We start from the raw sequence: 19,852 nt of genomic DNA on the forward strand, positions 1-19,852 counted from the left end.
CTACAACAGGCGTGTTTAAATGGCGGCCTCTAAAACGACAATGTAAAAAAATATTTAAAATTTTGATTTTAAGTATTAGATTTTATTATAAACCTATTTATTATACACCCAAAGCAGCACATATAATACGTATAGGCAAAAAGATAAATAATAAGCTGACCTTCGTATGTAAAAATACACATTTCAGTTATATATTCTTTAGAACATTATAAATAATATAAATACGAATAAATCATAAAAAATAGCAGAGCGAAGAAATTAATAAATAAAATATTTTCTCGAGTGGGTATCGAACCCAGAACTTTGTGCCGCTGCGCCAGGTCGAACGAGCCTATAAAATTTGAATCTTATTTTTCTTATAGTTTGGATTCCCCTGATCCTCACAACATGTCCAGAGGCCTATTTATTTGTTCGTAGAAATATATAACAAGTGTGCTTGACGAGTGTAATATGTTAATTATTTATTAAAAAAAATAAAGCCTATGCTAATATTAATATGATTAATTAACTATATAGTATAGTAGATATTATGAAGTAGTTTCATTAAGCCAAGCCAAGTTCATTTATTATCTAATGGAATTCGTTGTGGTTCAGTTCGTAAATATTAAAGTGAACGCGATAGTTGCGTGATCATATTTCACTTTAGGGACATATTTATATGCCAAAAAAAAAATTACCACTTACATCTTCATTTTTTCATAGAAAATTATCTTTTTTCATAGAAAATTATCTTTTTATATTACAAATCTTATCTACAAAAAAAACTTCAAAATAAACTACATTTACTGCACCAGTCTGCGGTGGGGCCGTTGTTCATCTCGTTTCTGGTATTTCGTTATATTCAATTGAACCCAGTATTGTAGTCCAAAGCCCGTTAGTCCAACATTTAGATCTGATCGACGTGATTGCTTCAGATCGTCTTGTTTACGATTGTGGAGCTTTTTAAATTACAGCGCACTTTTGTTCTGTTGCTCTTGTAACGGTTTTTTTTGTACTGTAATTAAATTTGTATTACTTTTTTAGTAATAATTTATAAGTTGTGGGTTCGATGTCTACTCGAGGAAATTAAGTATTAAATATTTTCGTTTCGTCGCTCTGGTACCGAACCAAAGCGCGGCGATGAGCCCCGTCAATCAACACACAATGCCACCAGAAATATTCAGAAATGGGGAACGGAGTGCCGTAACACTAAGTTCCCTTTGCCCTGCTGTATGCGGGATACAGCGAGAAGCTTAAAAAATGAAATACTAATAATTGTAATTTACAACATTTCCTATTACAATGTTTCACAAATACAACCAAATGCCAACTATTATCAATTAATATCATTAAAGCGATATTTCTCATGAATCGTAATACTTAATGGGGATACTTAAAACAAATTGCTTAGTTAAGATAATTTTATGAAAGACATAATAAATATTTAAATTCGCCGAGGGCTGTTTGTTATAGTTACACTGGTAGATAATTGTTAAAATTACTACTTTATTATTTCTTATTATATATAACTTCTATACGATTTCGTACTTGTGAATATATGTAAATACCACTCTTTTAAAATATATTTTCATTATATACACTTATATAACCTTGTAGGTAGCTAATGAGTCCTCGACGTGGATGTTAAGTGTTGGAACTGAACGCCGCGCTGGTTGCCAGAGCGAAGCAATGAATAATATTAAAATTTCGTTTTCTCGAGTGGAATTGGATGGCTCCTGCGTCACGACTGCCCTCACTTATAATATCGAAAAATTGCATAAATTTTCATATGTAGCAATACTTCCGCGTTCACTTACGCTTAATTAACCCACTGTAAAAGACCCCATCGTAAATTAAGTTGATGATATAATAATGTACATTTATATTAGGTACAATGGTTAATTAATGATTATAGATATATTATATATACTTGAAGAATGAATAATTTTTATTTACCCACTCTTATATTAAACCAAATCGTGGCGAAGTTTCACAATTCAACACGTAATATTTCGAAAATTGGATGAAAATAGAGAAACGGAGTGTCTAAACACTAGGTTTCACCTGCATTACCTGCTGTGCAGGATACAGCATGAACCTCTTACAGATTATAAACATTGAAACGAAGCTTTTAAATCTAAAACATACCACAGCTTTACGCCAACAGTTCTATACGAAGTTTAACAACTGGTTGTTTAAAATCAGATAAGTTGCTCTAGAAGTCATTTAAATAATATCTTGATTATCTCAAATATATTAGTATTAATTCTAATTCAACACGTCAGGTGGCACTCGAGCGGATAATGACATGTAAATAGCGACAAGTGGTCTGTGATCTTGTGACATTAATGTTGTATGGTGACATAGCTGTCATCTTAAGTGCTTGGGTTGAATTAAAAATGTATATTTTTTTTTTAGTTATTATAAAGTATAAATATAATATTAATATTTAAAAGAAAAAATGTATACAAATTATTGTTTCTTTGCTCTACACCGTGTTTTGTCCAGGATAGCAGAGTAGGCAGATTGAATCTGGTAACCAGTAATGTTAAGACACTTCCGTTCATCACTTTCCAATGAATTCTGGAAGCATTGTATGTTGAATATTGGATCTGAACGCCAAGTCTCGCTACCATAACGATGAAATTAACATATTAAAGGTTTTTTTTGTCATTTGACTACCAATTTTTATAAAAAAAATAATATTAATATTCTTGTAAATGTTACTATTGTCAATGAACTTGTCTATGAGTTTATATTAAGAATTTAAATCAATTAAATTTTATGTTAACGTCTCACCTTCTTAATATAATAATATACAAAGAATATACATATAATTCACAAATAATACAAGTTATTTAATCTCTAATAGTTTTATTTACATTCTGCGCGTCCGTACGCTCGTGGCTGCGCAGGCGCACGTCGCGCCGGCCCGCCTGCGACAGGTGGGCGGGGCGCCGTGACGCTGACGTCAGACCGGGTCGCACGTCATATATTAATAGACCACACATTATCTTACTCTCTCTATATTTATTATTTGATTTAGTTATTATTATGATAAGATCTAGAAATATGGTTGTAGTCGATTCAGGTTTGTGATATTAAAGAGAAAACATTAAAATGTCTCTTATATATGTCAAATCTGAATCTAAATAAGCAACAGGGCAGAAAATAGAGAAGGGTGAGTGTGACATGACTCTCTATCTCTCTCTACACTGCTTATAGGAAATAGAGTGACTGTTTTATTGCTTTTTTTGTCTTCTGTATCAGAAAAGATATAGGTTCATACTTGCAGATAAACATACAATTCCATTCTTTACTAACCATGCATACACCCCATTTAAGGCTCAATAAATATTTTATATTTATTGAGCTACATAACACTTAGAATTAATATCAATAATACTGTGTAGGTATATTAATTTTATTACTTTTTTTCTAATATTTATATTTTTTAATATTTGTAATAATAATTCTGTCTATATAAGAAACAGAAACGTTGTACAACCCTACACTAGAAAACCTTAGGAAATTTTACCTTACATCTATTATTTAATTAAACCCACCAACACCGAGGCCAGGTTAATTGAAATTGTTTAATATTCCTAAACAAAGAGTAATGCAACGATATTATTAACCCTGTCCAAGTAAAACATCTCACGGCAACGAACCAGTAATTACAGTGGATTTACTAGAAATAGGGCTCTAGAATATAGTCTTGGATAGTTTTGTCAGACATAATTCCATCTTATATTTATATTTTTGATAGTCATCCTGCTTAAACTATAATTAAACAGCGTATTGCCTAAAGCGTTTAACATGTTGGCTAACCAATGGAAATATAATCGTCTATATAGATAACGAATTATATATTATTAGATTAGTAGGTAATATAACAAATAGGTGGCAGCAGGGTAAGCAGAGGGTATCTTGGAACTTAGTGTAAAGACACTCCGTTCCCATTAAGACGTTTAGGTCCTATACTCCAGAATTGCAATGCTTCCAGAATTCGGCGAAAAGTGGAGACAGAAGTGTCTTAATGAAATAATGACAGAAGTGTCTTAATGAAATAATGAAATCAGAGTGTAGTGTAAAAAAAAATTTAATTATTTTCATTTCTTTACTCTGGACAAGGACCGACTAGAAATTCATCCTAACAACCTAGCACAGCAGCTACCAATACGTAGGTATGAAAAACGCCTCAAAAGGAAAGACATCCTGTAGAGAAATATGAGTACATGTTCCTCACTGGAGGGCACACTCTTCGTGACAAAGTCCTTCAACAAATTTGCTAAAAGCAATGCACTGATTGCTGATATTTTCAGAGAAAAAAAAATTCTTCACTCTGGTCTGGTAGATTTTTGAGTTCCGCAACATAACATGCAATATCTCAAAAACAGGAAGGAAATTGGTGAACTAAATATTACCATTATGATCCTCCTCCAAAAAAAATGTGGTTCAACCAGCTTTGGTTCACCAAAAAATGACAAAATATTTAATCCAAACCCAAGAACAAGAGACAAATGAAGAATGATAATTGCGGAAACTGAGCAAGAGGTCGCCGCCGCAAAGTTGAAACAAACGCTTTTATTTTTAAAGAGGTGTATACTTAGTGTGATTGCGTCGACATTTTCATCAGTGTGCCGACCGCAGAGTATTATTTTAATCGAGGACTGGCACCTTTGTCTTTGGTTGTTTGTGATATTTTAGATATAACGGATACGATTCGGGTATTTAACGATCGTGAGGAGTAAATGGAAATATCCATTAAATTCATATTTTAATAATTATTTCTAATTATAAGCAATTAAAAACAATAAATAGGAAAAGAAAGAAATTCCTGTTAAATTGTAGATGTAAAGAGGTGCCACTAGTAGAGCGATACAGGTTGTAAGGTCGATGTTAAGGGGTCAGTCCCCACTTGGAAGAATGATTACATTTAAATAAATTTCATTCCCCCGCTCTAGAAGATAAAGCGCGGCGTTGAACTTCGCATCTTAACAGACAATATCTATCTCTCTGAAGAGAACATGAAACTTCTTTGCATAAATGCTTTAATTATTTTTTTATATTCCACAGGAAGATCTTCTCATCCACGGTGACAGTGTATACGACGTGATAGACAAGCAAGACCAGCAAGCTGTCAGGTCGGAGCTGTCACGAGCGCCCACCGACGGAGAAGACAGAGTGTTCCTCTGTCGGATGAACGTTGCCAGAAACGCCAGACGACAGATGAGATTTGGTGATCAAAAGGTAAGAATTACTAAAGAGAAAAAAAAATACTTAGAAGGTATAGACAAGAATTATTTTATTAATTTCCAGATAGTTTTTATCTATCTATCTATCTTAGACAATAGCAAATATTTTTTTAATATTACTCGCAAGAGAGCGAACAGAGAAGATGTAGCATAAATGTCAACTTCATCAAACCTAGGATAAAATCTATGATAGTGTTTCTTACTTAACTTCTTTAAATTTCGCCCGCGTGGATATAACGGAGAGTTTTGTTTGACACATTCTTAGTGTCCGAAGTCGCTGTAAGCGGACAGCGGACAACTGGAGTACAAGTTATGTAAATCCTTCCTCAGTAATGGATAGTACGAAACAAAAACAATTTTCCAATTCTGACGGGTAGTTCATGTATTAGCGCGTCCAACCAAATAAACTCTCCTTTTTAATTATATCAGTATAGATTAATTTAACAAATTTATATTTAAAACTATTTTTTTTATATTTAAAAATATTATTACCATGTTTTAGTATATAAGACGTCTTACAAATATTATTTTCGAAAGCATTAATTGATGAAGTAAGAAAATTAAAAGCTACATACGAATATTAATTAATACATTAAAATTGATACTTGAAGTGATTGAAAAGAATGTTCTCGATAGATATTACCACGTCAGTCAGAGATCGGCCGTCTCCATATATTATAAAAATTGATGAGAAGATAATTAACAAGTTTACTTTCAAATCGATTTAGTTCATACATTTATTTATAATCTGTGGCTCTTACCGTTAACGGAATTAAGGATAGTGTTTCTACGGTCCTTTATATATATTTTAAGCTTATTTTAAATAGAAATATGAAAAATTATTTAGCAATTTATTTAATTAACTTACAACTGTCACTTCTCCATATGATTGTTTCATACTCCTCTTCCGCCTAATGATGATGATGATGATGTTTTACTCTGAACGTAGGAAGGTACGCAGAGGGAACCCTGTTGACACAGGCTCTCCGTTTTCATTATGGCGCAATAAAAAGTTTTTGGTTTACGTACATACATAAAAGGACAAAAAATTAATTCTATTTGATATGACATAAGGCACTTAATGAAATAAAAAAATTGCAACGATCACAAATATTTATTTCTTCTAAAATAAAATGCTTAACATACACATACGTATACTCCTAGGTGATATTTAATTTAATTCCAAAAAAAATTACCACTACATTTAAATTAAAATATACTATATTATAAAATAACATTTTTTTGTTATAAATAAAAATATTTAAGTAAAAAAACTTGTACATTAAAAAAAAATGTAAAAGCTTATTTTCTTCATGTTTTCTCACCTTTAACCTTAAAACACAGCACCACCATTACCGCACCATCACAGAACTTAACCAAACACCACTATATTCAGTTTACCCCCACAAATAACACCACGGAACCCCACACCAAGGTGTATAATAAAAAGACGGACAAATTGAGAGGCATCACTATACTATAGTTATTACTAGTAATTGAATACTCACGTTCGAAAGTGATGGTGTGAAGTTTAACCAGTATTCTGTAATTATATCTTTGATGGTAAGCTACGATAAGATATAATCGTTATAATGTGTTAGTTATTATATGAAAATAACTTATTGGGTGTGCTTTATATATGGTTGGTGCTTCGGGTGTCTTCTTTAGACAGCTATGTACCTACATTTGTTAATTGAAATTTAAGGAATATGATCAATTAAGATATGGTTATAATATAACGTTATTAGAAATAGCAACGTGATCTACCTATTTAAATTGAAAATTTTCATTAATTTAAATTTGAAATTTAAAAAATTAAAATGGAGAAATGAGGCTGGTTGTGGAGCAGAGGCACAAGCGATAGGTCATGAGTTCGATTCCCACTCGAGGAAATTAAATATTTTATAATTTCATTTTTACGATCTGGTGTCGAGGTAATGCTCCATTGAGTTCAGCAGCTCAAAACTCAATGGCTCCAGAATTAGCCGAAAAATGAGGAACAGAGTGTCTTAACACTAGGTTTTTCCTCTGCTTACCCTTCTGTGTACGGAATACAGTGTAAAGCTTGAAACAGAAGGAAAAAAATAACAATTTATATTGACATTTAATACAATATTTCCACAATGCGACACTTACACGCAAAAGACCAGTTACCTTCCAAAGAATATTTTAAAACCTTAGCCCTGTACTGGCACAGCATCATATATCTTCAAGGAATTTATATTAACACGCCCACGTCCAATATGTGGTGTTCAGATAAAGAGGAGAGGACGCGTCGAGTTACAAACAGTCTACGTTCCAAGTTTATTGTCGCCAATTAATATTCGAGACGCACGTGCTACTCGCTGGGGGCAGCGCAGATGTGAGACAATACTGTCTTGAGGATTTTTGAGGAGGAGGCGGAGTGATAAAACTAAAAGAAAATAATTAAAAAATATTTTAAAAGTGAGCTTTTATAACACCATCACTAACTAAAATAGAATATGTCACTTTCTACGGAATTTAGGACGCGTTATAACTAGGCAATTCCCAGAATAGATACTGTAACAGATACTGTAATTGTCTTAATTCTATCGAAAACTTTCATTTTAAAACTTTATAAATTTAATTTGAAAACACTTTCTAAAAGTTTATAAAAATAAATTATCTATACTTTTCCACTCATCCTTGCGTATCTCAAAAGTTCCCCTAGAGGAGCGCTAAAAAGTCTCCCGTCTATTCACTAATCGCGTGCATATATCATATTAGGAGCCCTACCTACGTGCCCTGCAAATTACTTCAAGATGTTTTCTAAATACAATAACGAACGCTCGCTTGAGACTATATTTTTTATCTATGGACAAGAAGAGCTAACTTAAGTATTTAATATGTGTTTGGTATTAAAATAGCTATACATTTTTGCCGTATAACAGTATTAGCAGAGATAATCCTAGTGACAAAACACTCCCTTTTTCAATTTCTGCTTGAAATCAATATGTTACGTGCTGACCGGAACCCAATGCGTTTTTTCTTGCCAAAGCGGAGAAATGACAATAATGTCCTAAAATTATTTAATAAAAATTTTACTGATTTAAATTTTTCCTAATACAAACACTATGAAACCAGATGCTAGATTACTAAATGTACTAAAAACATTGAAATTGACATAAACTAAAACCGAATTAAATACTTTAGATAAATCAAAAATATTATAACCGAGTTGCCTTCAACCAAAACTAGGTTGCTTAAATAAACTACCATATTAATTCATACAACCGAAAGATCAATGAATCTTTTATTAGAATTTATTCCTTTGAAATTGTATGATAAATGCGTTATGTTAATATTCCATTTATTCCATTTATATAATATTCCATATATTCCATTTTTGGCAGAGGGGACCTAGTGTTAAAATATTCCGTTCCCCACTTCCCCAAATTCTGACATTGCATGATAAGTGGCGGAGATCACCACGATTCATTCCAACATTTCATTTCTTGAAAATAAAATAATTAATTTCCTCGAGTGGGAATCGAACTCACAACCTCCCGTTTAGCAATAACTTAGTCCTCTCTACCAAATAGTCTCGATAAATGCGTTATGATAAATAGATATGGAATAATGGTTTCTCTATACGATGCATTTCATAATCGATTTTAATCATAATAATGAAACTGAGGCAGCGAAATGTCCAAGGTGTTAATGGTGCCTTATCACACCTCCTTGGCTGATATGGCAGTCATTACGGCAACAGGGCCCTTGAATCATATCCTATCCTATCCTATTATAAAGAAAAGCTAACTTAATTGGTAATTGTTGAGGATAGGTGTTTTGATATGAAAATATGGTGGAAATATTTTGCCAGACAGAAAGCGATGGTAACTGGTTCAAATCCATTCTAGAGAATTGTTTGTTTCTATGAAAATATTGTATGTGTAAAAGGATGTTTTATATTATGAATTTTTGAATAACTACGGTAAATATGCTCATAGATAAGCTAACTTATTATTAATTAGTAAACTTATCTATCTTTAACTTAATAATATTGTTTTTATTACTTAAAAATATCATATTTATGAATTTCCATACACAAATACCAGAGCAACACGAGAAAACCATGTAAGCTGCCACCAGCCAATCCATAAAATAGTATCAAAGAACATCATTCAACAGAACGTCCTTTATCTTTTAGTAATTTAGTGTTAAGTGCACTTTGAGTACGATATTCCCGCAAATGGATTCGAAGTAGCGTACCATTAATATCTCTGCTGGGATAGTTGGAAATGGCCAATTTGTTCGGATATTGCTTTATTCTCACCTCGCTAGTTTTCTTGGATGCGCTGGGAAATGAGAATGTATGAAGTAATTTGTAAACGAATAAACTTTTGTATGAGTTATTTAAAAAGTAGCCAAAATTAATTAATTAATTGTATTTAATTGCTTTTTAATCTTTATTTAGAGTTAATTCTGATATCCTAAAAAAAATAATGGTTTTGGAATTTATTTATTTATTTTATTATTATTTGTCAATGAAAATAATAAAAGGATACAAAAATTAATCCTGGCAGTAAGCCACGTAGTTATTATATTAAAAATTCCATTCCATTATATTTTTTATGTCATAAAAGGACCAATAATAGACCTTTTTTAATACTTTATAATATTTATTGGCACAACTTGCAATGCAAAAATACAGTGACAAGAATCTCCTCATAAGTAGCTTCACTCACAACCTTGGGCTGTATATCTCCTGTATATTTTTATAATATATATATATATATATTAAATACAAATTGCGCAATTTACACATTATTCAATTGTGAAGAAGTAATAACAGCTTGTTAGGTGGAATTGAATAAGTTTTTGCGACTTCTTTTTGTGATACGAAATGAAAAGAAGTTATTAGCTTTTTTGTTATAGCATAATTGTTTTAATAGGATGTGAATCGGTATTATTGTTTAATATCTACGTAGGAGGTAGCACCTATATAATATGTAAAATCATAAATAATACAACTCCGGTTTGCGTGTTAGCTTCACGCTTTATCCCGCATGTAACAGGGTAGGCAGAGAGAACTTTGCGACTTCGAGAGATTGAGTGTTGAGTGGTGGAACTTAATACCGCGCTTTGTCTCATTATCAGAGCTAGGAAATGAAAATCTTAGGCAGAGAGAATATGGAAATCTGTTTTCTACTTTCCGCCGAATTCTCGATGCATTTGCCTCATATTTAAAGCAAAAAAATCTAATTTCGTTCCCCCGTTTGGGAATCGAAGCCACAACCATCGCCTTAAAGCCGTATGTGCCTCGACGGGCTCATGATAAAAATATTCATATATTTTGAATCAGTTCTGTTTTGATCTTTTTATTTTGGTGTTCCGAACGTGCCAGTTGAGCACTAAACCACTTCGCCAGTGTCACTTTAAAGTTGAGAGAGGTTGTACGGTAAAAAAAGAGATAATATTACAGAATATTTTAAATCAATTTAGTGGAGGACGGAGTGTCTCGACACTAGATTTTTTCAGCCTATTATGCTATGTAGGCTTACTTAAGAAGCTAAAATGAGGCTAAAACTACAACCAAACTGAATTAAATTTCAATGTATTACAGCTTAAACTATCAATCGATTACCATGACGTATGGGGACTCAAATAAATATATACGAATTACGATTTAAAGTTACGTAGCTCGTGCCCTTATATAGCTCGAACCTGAACTTGGCCTAAGACTTGACTGACAGTACTGGCCTATTCAGTGTAAGAAATAGTGTAATATTACTCTACTATTGCTTTTAGAACATTATTTTTCGCTTTTTCTAAATAATATTTATCGAAAAAATGAAAATGGTTTCAAAATTGGTATTAACATATATATGTGTATACACAATATTAAAAGTGAAGTGAATGTGTGAAGTACATATATATATTTCCCCACTCCAGTACAAAGACAAACAGACTTTGTGTCCATACTAATAAAATGATATATAATAACCTTATGTAAGCTTATTTATCGTCATTACTTCCAAACATATTAAATCAACCACCAGACGTAAAGTATAACAAATACTGACATAGCAATGCTATTAATCAAAACTCTCCTTTCTCTCCATCAATTATAAATTTTAACCTACTACTACCGACGCGACACATCGATCACGCGATTGTAGGAAATATGAGCACTGCGCTGATTAGTATTGATATGTGGCATTTTAAACCTTATGTCATTGTAATAAGAGTGTTTTATTGTTGTAAAAGTGAAGCAATGCTAGTTATTAGCTAGAGTATAATCCATTTCTGTATGGCACATACATAAGTGTAATCGAAGCACATTCCAAGTCACAAAACATCACAAACGTTAAGCATCATTATACAATGACAAAAGAAACTTGTGCAACTGCTTCAAATGTATCCGTTTGTACGGTCAGAAAAAAAATGTTTTTAATTATTTTTTTTAGCTTCAGTCGTCAATGAGAACCTGAGAGTCTAACTCCGTTCGCATTAAGAAATTTCCATTCACCACTTTACGACGAATTCTGAAGGCATGTAATGAGTGGCGGAACTGAACGCTGCCCTTTGCCTCGTTACCAGAACCAGAAAATGAAAATATTCAATATTTCCTTTACTCGAATGCAAATTGAATTCACAACCTCTCGCGTTTACAGGCACACGCTTGTGTCTCAGCACCACGACGGGTCTTTAGTTATTGTATGTTCATGAAATTTATTGACCCCGACGTGTTAAATTAACACGTGACCAAATATACTTTCCCTCTCGCGATATATGGGCGTAAAATTGACAAAATTCAACCAGATATTTCAAATCTTAAAATAATATTTTATCATTAGATAAAAATTACTCGTATATAAACATTTTCCCATTATAATTATTAAATATTAAGAAGTAAAAAAATTTTAACAACAATTATTTTTAATTTTAAACATTATACATAAAAATATTGATATTTTAGAAAAATAAATTTTCAAAACGTTCTATATTTAGCTGCGGACAGTACACCGATCGGTTCCAGTAGGTATACTAATCTTATTCCATATTACAATAACGGCTTAGATCGTATACAACTATAGAGCAAAACATTTCTATCCACTCCCTCCTACTATGCATTCATATATGTATGGTGCATATGTTTAAAGAAAACTATATATAATATAACGTTTTAAATATGTTAATACTAAAAGAAACGATAACCTTTTATATATGTTGTTTAGTTGTATATAAGGAATACCTTTTCGGCTTTTCTGATTTTAAACGCGATGGCTACGGGTTCAGTTCATACTTGAGGGCATAAATTGTCTTCACTTTGAGATCAACGCGAAAATGAGGAAATTAGGAGGAGAGAAGCGAGCGGAGTGCTTTAACGCTAGGTTTCCTATGCCTACATCTATACGATGTAATATCGGGTACGTCCAGACACTGAATCACGTATTTATAAATCGCTCTCAAGTCTGAGATCGGTCTTGAGATGCAGTTTTCATTCATAAATTACATATCTATAAATGAAAACGGCATCTCAACAGCGATCTCAAACTTGAGAGCGATTTATAAATACGGGCTATTTAAAATTCTGTTAAACGACTATGACTTTGCAACTCTTCTAAAATGTTAAACTATAAAGAAAGTAAACTAAAGTTGGAGAATACATCGAGAACGTGTTGAGAGGGTCGCCGTCGATCTTCGTCTCCGTAGAGAATATAATGGACCATTAAGTATTTTGTTAAATTGACAATATTGTTGTTGGAATCTTTGTATTGCGATGGATTATGGCCATTTATCATACGTCTATTGTAGAGTGAAATAGAAAAAATATTTGACAAGTTATGCGTATAGATACTTGTTTGAAATACTTTAGAAACAGTGTTAGGAATTTAGTGTTGAGACACTCTGTTTCCCATATTCCACTGAATTTTAGAGCTTGAATATTTAGTGGCGGAAAAAATTAAAAAATCTTTTCTACAAGTGGATGTCGAGCTCACAATCGTCGCGCTTACATGTAAACTGTATTTCGCTGTCCTACAATGACCTTAATTAAAAATATTTTTTATTTTCACACACTTTATAGACTGGAAGAACTAAGAGAAGAGAGAGCATGGCATTAGAATTTTTTTTATTTTTTCGTGCAGTAGATTCAAAACTGGATTTTGTCTATTAGATCTTTAATAAAAGAAGTATATTTTTTATCTCAGGGTCCCATTTGTACATTTGTAAGTATTATCTATATATATAAAATCGAAAGGTCACTCACTCATCACGAAATCTCAGAAACTACATGTGCTAGGAATCTCAAATTTTGCATAGGAGCTACTCATAGGACGTAAGTGCTCGCTAAGACGGGAATTTGCAATATTCGACTTCTAAGGGGTTGTTTTTGGGGTCGAAAGTTTGTATGAAACTTCGTTACTACAAATGCTACGAGTCTCAAATTTTGCATAGACGTCACTAGGTCGTAGTCATGGAGACAGAAATTAATAATAACATAGTTCACGCGGGTGTAACCGCGAGCGGGCCGCTAGTATGTTATATATTCCATATTTCTTATCAATTATACGATGATTATAATTCTTGAATTAGAAATAAACGCAATGTCCTGTAATATATTTAAACGTTAGTGGACTTAGTGCGATTGACAATTTCCGTTCAATTTTTTATTAAATTAAACTTTTATTAATTTTATTTATAACCAAAAATTTTCCATTTCGCAACAAAAAAAAAACATTTTCAATTAGAAAATCAATCGATTACCTCAAACATTAAATTAAGCAAACGTTTCACAAGCTCACCTTCGAATTAAATCGTAATTAAAGAAGAACTATACAATTACCGTATTTTATAGACAGATAGATAGATAGATAGACCTTTAATTATATATATTTGATGTTTTCTATACGGTGTGACGAAAGAAGCCTCATTTGTGTGGTCATTATTTGAATTAATATACCTACGTGTCGGTTCGGAGGTTGTACGAAATTATAACTTGATTTTTATAGCGTCCGTGAGAACAGAAAATAATATGTCTCTGATAGCATTAAATGTAATATCGACTTAAATTCAATTGTGCCTTTTTTATAGAGGCGCGTATGTGAATTTGATGGTGGGTATGGTATAAAATACCATATTTTTGCTTATACGGTACTTCTTGTGTGGAATTCTTGAAAGTACTGGTGTACCACTTTAGCTTTCTACTCATGAAGTCTAATAAGTATGATAGATAGATTCCAAGATCGTGATTAGTGAAGATGAAAAATATAGAGGATTTTATTAATATAGATTTAACTGTATCATTAAGAAATGAAACGCCAGTGCAGTAGTTTTAAGACACGTGTCGATTATACCTCTGGCTCATAGCTGGATACGTAAAGGGAAGTGACCTAGTGTTAAGAGACTCCTTTCCCATTAAGACACTTCCGTTCCCCATTTTCAGCCGAATTCTTGAGGAATTGCTTGTTGGACGTGGAACTCAAAGTCGCGCTTTGTCTTCCTCCGAGCGGGAATCGAACTCACAACATCCGCCCGACACCTCGGGGTTAGATTCCAATTCAATTTCAAAACATTTCAAAAAACAACTTTTAGAACTTGATCGCCTCTATTTTTGAACTAACTTTGAACCACCCACCAAACCAAAATCAAAAGTGACGGAACCACCAACCATATACCGAACTTCCAACTCTTCCAATACTTCCAACACTTCCAATACTTTCAACACGCTATCTAAAATTCACACTTGCATCCCGAGCGTGTCTTATTTAAATTAAGCCTCACATTTTATGCGCGAAAACATTCGAGTGTGGCGTCGTTAGGGCAGTCCGAGATGCATTTATTTATGAAATGTAAATCCATCTGATTGTAATAACAAAACTGGGAGCCACCGCTCTCTATATTAAGATGTTGGATTTGCATACTGTACCGTGTACGTTCGACGCGTGTGTGGCTTAGTGGTTAATGTCTTTTTTTTTCTTTGTTGGTACTAGGTTTGAGATGATATATTTGGAGAAATATGTAGGTTTGAGGTGGTAATAATTGGGTTTTTTTTTTAATTTGATATTTAAAAAAGTATGTTTTTTTTATATATTAGTTATAGGCCAGGGCGGTGTAGCTGGTGTACCATAGCGAATGTGAATACCACTGTTTGGGGTTCAATTCTCACTCAAATGTCTTGAAAATTATGTGGAACCTCTATATACCTACCCTTCTATAAGCGGAATACAACGATCAACTAAAAATAATATTAGTTAGAACATTCCAGCTACAGCTTATTAGAAACCCGTATATCTCATACAAAAATATAATAAGTTTAAAACTAAAATAAACAAATACAATATCCATATCAACATATTCATATAGAATACGTACACTGTCAATGGCAATGGCCGAAGTATAAAAAACCTTTTCAACGCTCGAGTCGTGGTGTCGGTGTGAATTCGGGCAACGTGCGCACGCGCACGCACCGCGATGTGACGTCACATCACGACTAGCCTCGTAGAGAGATAAATATATTGTTATATATAGTTTTAGAGGGTTTTTTGCATTTCCTTTAAGTGATTATTATATTCTTTTAGAGCAGATTACTATATTTTTTTGCTTAACTAATAACTTTTGTTGTTATATTTAATTTTTATATTAGTCGCGTTTGAGACTATTTATGTTAGAATAAAATAAAATCACATCAAAATCAATGATTCAACTATACGTGTTTTCGATTCCTTTATAAATGTAAAAGTGCTTTCAAATTATAGCAAATAATATAATTGTGTTTATATTTGAAATGCACAATTTTTCTGGCTTCACGCTGTATCCTGCACATAGAAAGGAAGACAGAGAACTTGGGAACTTAGTGTTAATACATTCCGTTCCGATTAAGACACTTCCGTTCCCCACTTTCCACCGAATTATCGAGGCATTGTGTGTTGAGTGGCCAAACAAAAATATTTAACATTATGTTATTACTGTTCTGAATCTTCTGGTCTGGTCCGTTTTTTCGTTTTCGAGAACGTCCTCCCCTAAACTCCCTAACCGAAGGTATATCATACAAAATTTCAACTCGGTACTCTCGCCTGTACATTTTTCCATCAGTCACTGAGTAACAGTAGACTATTATATAGGTTTAAATATACAAACTTGCTTGTATTAGATTTGTATCTAAATATTGTAAACACTCGTTTAGTTAGTGTTACAGTGATATACTGAAGTGAGGCGAACAAAGCGAAATATTTCTTTCGCGAGATTGTAAACTGTGTCCGCGTACCATTAATTCTTATGTAACGGAATTTATAGAACTTTCCTTCCACATTGTATTGAATGTCTGAAGTTAATATAAATATATTTGGTTTGATATATTTAGTATGAAAGGAGGGTTCGATCCCCACTCGAGGAAGTGAAATATTTATTTACGTTTATATTTCTATTTCTTCGCTCAACTCGCAATGCCTCCAGGATTAGGCAGAAAGTGGGGAACGGAATGTCTTGACACTAGGTTCGCTCTGCGTACCCTGCTGTGTGCGGGATACAGCGTGAAGATGAAAAAAAAAATATTTAAGCTTTTAGATCTGAGCCATATAAAGCATATAGCGTTTCAGTTATTGTAGATATAAATCTTCTTTTACATATCTAAAAGAACATAGTAGAATTCATATTAATGTTTACTTTATCTTCTTACCGGGGCAAGAACATCAAAATAATTTATTCTCCCCAATGGGAATTGAACCCACACCGGTTCAACAGTGGTCTTATCTTTATTCGTCCATTTTGAAAAGAAATCAATAATAGTCTTGAAAATTAGAATATTTCATTTCTTTGCAAAGTTGTATTCTAACGTTATTTAAATGTAAGTTATATTAACTTACACTGTTTTACTCATATGTCGATGATGCTAACGCCACCGTTAAGAATACACAAAAAAATCTCCAAACCTTTAGAGAGGTGTGTCCTGACGTAATATTTCGTGACTGTACCTGGTCGTGAGTGCTCTGACCGAGCTTTTAAAGCACTATAAAGTTGTAAGCTTCTATATATTTTATTGAGAAATCGCTTTAAATGTGATTAAAATTCTTTTCTTCACTTAGAATAATGACAGTTTTATATAGAATCTTTTTTTCTTGTAACTTTTGTACGAGTATGTTTAGTTTTGATTTAGTTAATAAGAAACGCAAATACTAGATATATGTGGAGAGAAAAAAGTTTACAAATGTTAAATATACAGTAATAAACAATAGTAAAGATCATCTCAAATCTACAAACCAGTATTGGACACTAAGGTAGAGGGAACCTAGTGTTAAAACACTCCGTTCCCCATTTATCCCCATATATATAGTAGTTCCCCATGTATTGGATACTTAATACTTAAATAACAAAATACTAACGATATATCTAGCAATAATATTTAAATTATCACAATATGCGTTAATTCTGACGCCTTTCACTAGATCGACATTACGTTAAAGATATTTACTATATATAAATGGCGCTCTACAATTCCGTATAATAAAATCGTTGCGAGTAAATCTTCATATTTTAAATGGTTTAATGATCGTCTATAGTAATCAAGTTGTATGTTTATGTTGATTAAAGTGAAAAGTAAGTTATGGCTAGCGGTAAATCCATGTTACGTCAGTTAGCGTACAATGCAAATAAAGTTATATATTAAATTGTTTTAACTAAGCTTATTTCGATTGAACTTTCTTGCATATAAGTTATAAATATGCCTTTCTCATACATTTGAAGAGTAGGCAGAGGGAAGCCGATGTTATTAACTGTCAACAATATACCGGCAGTCTCGTCTAAAAATCTCCATTCGAGGGAATGAATGATTGCTTATTATAATGTTTTCATTTCTTAGTTCTAGCTCCTGCCTTTGCAAAAACCCGATGTTGAGTCCCACCACTCAACACGTTAATGTCTCGAAAAATTCGCCGGAAAGTGAGGAACGGACTGTCGGAACACAATGTTCCCTCTACTTACTTACCTTCCCTCTGCCTACCCAGCTGTGTGGGATACAGCGTAAAGTTCATTTATGATTTATGTATTTATTTATTTATGACTACAAATTTTAGAACTTACAGAAGTTTAAAAATAATAATTAGAAAGGAATCTTCAATTGTAATATTTTTTTCTATGCTAAAATAAGATGCTAATATGCTAATACAATCAGTAGAAAAAATAATCAAATTTAACCAATCAAAATGACAACGCGATCCATATACAAACGGACATATGACCTGGTCAAGGGGAGTCACGACTGGCTGAGTAGAAAGTGATATTGTTTCCTCTACATACATATAGTACCAGTGATAGATTCAAACTAATAATGATAATAAGTCACGAAGCCCAGAGTTGTCATACCCACTCACAAGATTGTCTGATAAGATACTGTGTGGGTGATAAGGCTTTAAATCTGTCCAAAAATATATATTTCCACGTCATTTTAGGTTAATAATAATAAATATTTGGCTGAAATCTATTGTAGCTGAAGTATTTTTGATATTATTTATTTTTGGAGTTAATTTGACAACTGTTACGTAATAATTTTTGAATTAATTATTTTCTGTCTTAACATAACTCACTATAGTTAAAGTTTACAAACAATTTTAATTTTTTATATTTTTTAAATGCAAAATATTGAAATTATTTTGCAAAGATCATCATCCCAGCGTTTTGTACACCCACTGCTGGATATAGGCATCCCCCAAGGATCTCTATGACGATCAGTCCTGCGTTTCTGCTTCAGCTGCTTCTGGTGATCTTCACAATATCTTTACTCTGATTTGGGTTTTCCCACTAAGCGTCACGCAGCTCCTCATTGGCCATCCGTTCTCGCTAGGTGTATAGTCCACTGCCACTTTAACTAACTTTTCGAGGGAGTAGAATAATCATTTAGAATCTGGTGAATCAACACTCCGTTCAATTACCTACTTCTCAGATAACTACATCAACTTCTATAGCAGATTTCAACCAGCTGTATCGGTAACTCCCAATATCAGATACGCTTACAATACTTTTAATGTAAAAATAGCTTTAAAAAACCTTATAAAATCCACACATAGGTACATAAAATATAAAGAACTACTTATTCATTCATACATTTCATTAACTTTTACTATAACAAAACGAGCTTTCAAATGAAACTCTAGTTTCTAGCGAATGTCTTATTCATTGCATTTGGGCGTTACATTCGATACGATATTTCAATACAAGATATCAGATTATAGCCTCATTACACTTTGTTTTCGTAGGCGGAGACAGGTTGACGCAATAGTATATTTCTAGTTATATTAATCTTTGGAATCAGAAAATAAATCTCGATGGCAATTAGAAATATTGGATATTAATTATAATAATTATGGGTTCTTGGTGTGGTTGGGATTGGTGTGGTTATGTTTTGATATTTTATAAGAAACTATGATGTTTGTAGATTTTTATGAAATTTTTAAATTACTATTAGTCAAAGTCAAAAGTTGTCTAAATTATGAAGCTTAAAAGTTTTATCCATACAAAAATGAAAATTAATTCATCTAAATCAATTACGTCTAAAAAACAGCACAAATTTTCCAATATATATATTGGAAAATATATTCAACAGGAATTCCAGTTTTTTTATGAAAATTATATTTTCTGAAAATTCAGATAAAAAG

General features: G+C 32.5%; 1 protein-coding gene across 1 annotated transcript in view; it reads left to right on the forward strand.

Moving 5' to 3' along the window:
• dysf (neuronal PAS domain protein dysfusion) overlaps positions 1 to 19,852 on the forward strand; it is a 118,841-nt gene that overhangs the window by 69,176 nt on the left and 29,813 nt on the right. Inside the window, exon 6 of the mRNA XM_085189882.1 lies at positions 5,059 to 5,232. Coding sequence (XP_085046008.1) covers positions 5,059 to 5,232 — 174 coding nt within the window. The remainder of the gene's footprint in view (positions 1 to 5,058; positions 5,233 to 19,852) is intronic.

The sequence above is a fragment of the Heliconius melpomene genome, chromosome 9, assembly GCF_056956725.1.
Source record: "Heliconius melpomene rosina isolate 202511_hmr_F chromosome 9, ASM5695672v1, whole genome shotgun sequence".
Classification (NCBI taxonomy): domain Eukaryota; kingdom Metazoa; phylum Arthropoda; class Insecta; order Lepidoptera; family Nymphalidae; genus Heliconius; species Heliconius melpomene.